Below are 6,170 nucleotides of genomic sequence, written 5' to 3' on the forward strand. Positions count from 1 at the left end.
AATCACAGGATTTACAAGCCAATAACGAATTGATCAGAAAAATCAAAATAGAAGCCATGGGAGGGGGAGGAGAGACTAAAAACAGCTCTAAGAATAAACAGCTGACAGGAAGGAAAGAGTCAAGAAAACTACACAGATAAAATCACTCAGAAACAGCAGCCTGGAGCCGCTGGCCTACACACTTCAGGAGCGGTGGAGAGCATCACCAGTGCTTTCACAGGACGGAACAATGATGCAGCTGAAAACAGCATTAAGCCACGTAAAACAGATTAAACTTTCTGTTTTAAAAAAGACAGATAAGCACATAACTGACTTTGGAAAGATTCCTATCAAATGTGATTTAGCAACACAAATTTAACATTTTACATGTCTAAACTTTAATTGACTGCAAAACTCTATTAACAAGTTTCTGCTAGAAGAACCTCTCAAATTTCAGGAGCCATTTTTTTCTAGTAAACACCAAAAAAGATGTATTTCAAATAAATCAACTGTGAAATATTTCAGTGTCATGGCCTAAGACAGCATCAGTTCCTTAACAGCTAAAACGAGATAAAGTTTCAGCGTCCATCATTGCCAAATGTTTTTATATCTAACAAACAAACACAAACATGTGCCATGGAGAGATCTCTTTACTCGAATTTTCTCCCTACTTTTGGAAGGCGGTAAAAGGAGAAAAACATCTGTTCCTTCCTGCAGAGCTGGCAACCCTCATTCTATGGTTTAAAAATAAAAGATGTTTATGGAAGCTTATAGATATAATGATCACCTGCTTCAAAGGCAGCTGGCAATTAACTGATCCAAAGACACAGCAAAAACAATTTTTTTAAAGTGAAAAAATTTCCCTAAGGACAATACTAGTGCTCCCCAAGTCTCTGGTAATTTCCAAGACACCCATAAATTAGTAGAGGACGGTAAAGAACCAAATGTGATGCCGGAGGACAAGAAAACAGACAACAGCTGAGAAACTGGGGCCTGTGTCCATCTGGATTCACTCTTATACCGTAAGAACGGTGGTTTCCACGAGAGCTGCCTTGAGAAAATCTGGTTGTCTCTGACCAATGTGCACCTCTCATCCAGCCCACAGCAGGTCGGATGTCCAACAATGAAAGGAACTCACCTTATCAAAAACAGAAACTGGAAATCTCATACGTGAAGCCCTTAAATTTTATAATATCTCTTAAAAACAGTCTTTACTCTGTAGGTCGTCTTACAGTGTTGAACACCCAAAGTGAGTAATAAGCAAGGACAGTCAGACCTGAATCAGTAGACTCAGCTTCTATTTCTGGCTCTGCTCTGAGTGAATCACAGGGTGACCTTGAGAAGTTATTTCATCTCTCTATTTACCTCCATTTCCCCACCAGTTACAGGGTTAGATTCAATTTACCAATTCTTTTTTTTTTTTTTTTTTTTGGAAAAAAAAGGGAGTGGGTGAGATAAATACATGGAAACTGCTACACAAATATCTACTGGTCACCCAACATCCAACGACACCCAACCATCAAATACAAAGTAGGTGATGTCCACATTAAAACCACTAGCTCTATACTTTTACTCTGCACAGCAAAAGATTCTGCCTGGGGCAGTCAACAGGATCCAGGTCCTTCCTGAAGACGACTCCTGTAAGAGTCCCAAATTTCCCACTGGAAATAGTACTTAAGCAAATTAAAATGTAATGCAACGTCCAAGAATACACTTTGACCTTGGACCTTTTTAGAGTCCTACGGTATTCAGGACTATCAATCCTCCTACGGAGGCCTCCTCCCCCACCCCCTGCCAAGGGGGCAAAGTCCCCGCACCCTCGACGCTCCCAGAGCACCGTGCTGCATCTCCGTCCCTGCGCAGGCAGTCAGTGAGCCTTGGAAAGGAAGAACCATGACTGACTGATGCTTGGATCTCCTACCACCTCCCATCCTGTCTGGAAGAATGTACGATGTACGTAGGCATGTATACACGTATTTGTTAAATGAAGGAAATGAATATATTTCCAAAGTCCAATGCTACTAGGATGAGCAACCATTAATATTAATGAAGGACAGTCTTAATTATGGTGACATTTTCATTTTTGGAAAATTAATATATAAATGAATGTTACCTAGCGAAAGAGGAAATACATGATTTCTCACCAACATTAAATTCACAAAAATTAACTCAAGAACTTTCCAATCTTCCTCCTTCAAAAAATGGTCTTTCGGGGGTTTTTAGGTTGTTTTTTGTTTTTTTACAATTTATCTAATGGGTATTAGATGATAAACATTCCTTTCAATTTAACCTACTCGATAAAGGAAAGAAAGGAAAAGAAGCAAAGAAGAGAGAGCGCCAAGTATGTAACATGACTAGAAGAGGCTACTCTTGTTGTTTTTTTTTTTATTCTAGTTGTAAGTGCCACTGGTTGTGCTATGTGGGATGCTCCCTCAGTATGGCCTGATGAGCGGTGCCATGTCCACGCCCAGGACTGGAACAGGCGAAACACTGGGCCGCTGAAGCAGAGCTGACTAACTTAACCACTCGGCCATGGGGCTGGCCCCAAGAGGCTACTCTTAAGTATAAGAATCCATAAATGTGGGGCCGGCCCAGTGGCACAGCAGTTAAGTATGCACATTCTGCTCTGGCAGCCTGGGGTTTCCGGGTTCGGATCCCGGGTGTGGACATGGCACCGCTTGGCACACCATGCTGTGGTAGCCATCCCCTATATAAGATAGAGGAAGATGGGCACGGATGTTACCTCAGGGCAAGTCTTCCTCAGCAAAAAAGAGGATTGGCAGCAGATGTTAGCTCAGAGCTAATCTTCCTCAAAAGAAAAAAAAAGGAATCTATAAATGTAAAAGACAGGCCATAGGTGAAAATAAAAATGTGGTCAAACAAGTCACGACCACAACATTAACAGCATTTGGCCAACCAAGCAGTAGCCACACTGACCGATAAATATCATCTAAATAATGTTTTATAGATAGCCTATTTATTAAAGTAATAGGACGTAAGATGTTCAGCTTTTCAAATTACATTTGAAATGTTTAATCATTGAAACATTCATCACAAACCTACCAGCACCTGCATGAATTTTCATTTTTTCCTACTCCTTGAATTCCTACTCAGTATTTCATTTCGTAATGAAGAGCCAGGGTTAATAAACATAAACGTAGCCACCCTCTACCATTGGGTGCTGAAGGTAAGGACTTGCCACCCATAAGCCTGTAAGAAAGGACGAACTCATCACACCACTTGACCTTTACCACAGTAAACTGACCCTTCAGTCCAGCCTTAGGGTGCCTATCAGAGTCTATAACAAATGCTAAGGAGAGGTACCAATCTGGACCACGTGTGCCTTTGGCCTTCTCACCTTCACTATCTCCAAGTTATACCTTCTTTGATTGGACCATGAAACCAAGTAAAACTTATCCCTAATACTCTATTTATTTTTTAATCTTCTACAAGCATGTATCAGATCTAGTTGCATCAGCAAACAGGAGTGACCACTTAACTTGACTAAGTGGTCTACCCAGACGGCTGCATGATAGAAACTACGTACCACATATACACACGTACTCAAAGATACGCACAGTCAGGGATCACCTTTGGATGGTACTAGAATGACCTGTTTCTCCAACACTCACCCTTGTCAAAGGGCCATGAACAATTTTGTTCTTTTTAATGCTGTGAGGATGAGGAAGAAAAAGAATGATGGCTTAGCTAACAATGCAGAAAAGGAGTTTATGTGCCCGGCATGACACTAGACGTAGAGAACTGTAGATACCCTGGAGAAATGGACAGAGCAGCCCTTTCTAGAGATGACGTAGGACAGACACAACTAGGTTGTTCCCTTTAAGACCTTCTAAGAAAATCGAAATTTCACTAAGCGGGTAAGCGGCTGAGCAGGACGTAAAAGGACTCCCCGGGAAAAAGGGACACGCCAGGCAGTTCCCGGCTCTCAGAGCCGGGGCAGGTGGCAGGGCAAGGCCCCGACGGGCAGGCGCCGGGCGCCCCGAGGCCGGCGGCAGGGCGCGCTCACCTGTGAACACGTTCTGGAAGCCGTCGGCGGGCGCCTGGGCTCGCGCGGGGGGCGCCCCTCCGCCGCTGGGGGGTCCGGCCGCGCGCTCCAGCAGGTGCGCCGAGCCCCCGGGCCGCGGCGCGCGGGCGCCCAGCTCCTCCGTCCAGTCGGCCGAGCGGCTCAGGCCGCCGGCGAGGCCGCCGTCCGCCCGCTGCTTCTTGGCCGGGGCGGCCGCGGAGGCGAGGGCAGCTCGGGGCCCCCGGCTCAGGGAGGACTCCAGCCGCCTCTTGATCCTGGGGCTCTGGCTGGGGGACTGGTTCGGAGAGTGGTTGGGCGAGCTGAGCTGCCGGGTGGTGGTCTTGATGTAGCAGGGGGTGATGAGCGGGTAGGGCTTGAAGCAGCGCGGGCTGGGTGCGGGGCTGCCGGGCAGGGAGGCGGCCGCGGGGGCGCCGGGCCCTCGCGCCCCATCCTCGGGCTCTGCCCCCAGCCTCTGCGGGGCCTCTCCCCGCTCCAGGCCCCACTCTTCCCCCGGAGAGCCTCGGGGGGCATCCTCAAAAGCATCCTCCTCGCCGTCCTCATCCGTGTCCCCAGCCCCGCGCACAGGGGCTCCGGCAGCGCCCTCGCCAGGTACGGACTCGGGGAAGGGGAAGGCGGTGGACGAGGGCGAGTCTGCGGTCGCGGGCTGGGCCGCCGGCAGGCCGGGCGCCTCCGAGGCTCCGTGGGCGCCGGGGGGCTGCGGCTGCTCGGGCAGCGGGGGCTCGGCAGCCAGGCTCTCGGGCAGGTCGGAGAGCGCGGACAGCGCCTGCTCCGTGTCTGGACTGCCTGGGGCCTCCCCGGCTGCGCTGCTCGGCCCCAGCAGGAACTGGTCCAGGCCCAAGAAGGCCCCAGGCTGGGGGGAGGCGGCGGTGGGGGGCGCTGCAGGCTCCTCGGAGCCCTGGAGCTGCAGCTGCTGCTGGAGCTGCTGCTGCTGCTGCAGGCGGATCGCCTGCTGGATGTCTGAGAGCAAATCCTCCTGTTCGGTAGCCGAGTGAAAGCTATAGATGTCCGTGTCCGAGCCTGAACTGGTCCTTTGTCCATCCTGCGCCCCTGCCGCAGCTTCCAAATCCCCAGCGACCGCCCGGCCCCCGGCCCCAGCCTCGGCTGGCCCCGGGCCACCTGGACGGGTCACCTCAAAAGGGTCGGCACACTCGGTATCCGACAGGCCTGTCTCATCCGCCGAGAGGCTGAGGTCCGGGGTCTTGGTGGCCAGGGAGTGAGCGCTGTCCAGCTCCCCGGTCTGCAGGGCCTGGACGTCCAGCACATCCTCGCGGGAGCCGCCGGCGCCTTTTCCCTTGGACAGGTTCTTCCTGATCCGCAGGTTGGAAAACACCGAGGCTCTGGAGTCCGACTTGCTCTTCTTCTTGCCCGGCTCCCCGCCGCCGCCGCCACCGCCACCGCCGCCGCCGCCGCCCCCTCCCCCTTTGCCGTGCTTGCCCAGCGCCTTCTTGCCCCCGCTCCCCTTCTTTGTGGCTTCCACATCTCTGGGCCCAACAGCATCCTCGGCGCCGCCGCCGCCTTCGTGCAAGGCATCACCTGCGCTCCTCTTCAGCTTCCCATCCTGGTTCCCCATGTTGTACTCCCGCTGCTGCGCTGCCGCTGCGCCTCGAGCAGTCAGGCCATCACGGCCCTCCTCGGCCCCCGGCCCGGGCGAGGGGAGCCTCCCAGGCAAGTCAGGCGGCGGGGCGAGCCGCTGAGAGAGGAGGCCGCCGCGCGCCCGGCCGGCCCCGCGCGCATCTGCCTCCGCTTTGCATAATGCGCTGCGGCCCGGGGCTGGCGGGGCGCGAACATGCTCAGTGCGGCGCGCGGCGCCCGCCAATGGCAGCGCGGGACGCAGCCCGGGCCCGGCTCCCCGCTGGCCGCCGCCGCCCCCTCGGCCCCAGCTCGCCTCCCGGCTGAACGCGGGCGCGAAAAATGTTTCCTCTATCTTGGGAACTTTAATCTCCACCGTGCGAATCGAATGCATTGTTACCGGCTGAAGAGCTGGTCAGCTGGAAGATGCACACCAAACTTCAATGCTCAGGGACCTGCCACGAGAATAGTTAAATGAAAAAGAAAAGTTTAAACGGGGAAAAACTGAAGCCAAGTCCCACTTTAGAGGTGCTGTAATATCAGGGCCATATACACACCCCACCCCCACCCCATGCAG

At 52.4% G+C, this 6,170-nt stretch overlaps 1 protein-coding gene across 1 annotated transcript in view; it reads right to left on the reverse strand.

Moving 5' to 3' along the window:
• Positions 1-5,798, reverse strand: part of FMN2 (formin 2) — a 342,454-nt gene extending 336,656 nt beyond the window's left edge. Inside the window, exon 1 of the mRNA XM_023632505.2 lies at positions 4,007-5,798. Within this exon, the coding sequence (XP_023488273.2) occupies positions 4,007-5,594 (1,588 nt within the window). The 5' untranslated portion in view covers positions 5,595-5,798. The remainder of the gene's footprint in view (positions 1-4,006) is intronic.
• Between the last annotated feature and the right edge of the window lie 372 nt (positions 5,799-6,170).

The sequence above is a fragment of the Equus caballus genome, chromosome 30, assembly GCF_041296265.1.
Source record: "Equus caballus isolate H_3958 breed thoroughbred chromosome 30, TB-T2T, whole genome shotgun sequence".
In the NCBI taxonomy this organism is placed as follows: Eukaryota; Metazoa; Chordata; class Mammalia; order Perissodactyla; family Equidae; genus Equus; species Equus caballus.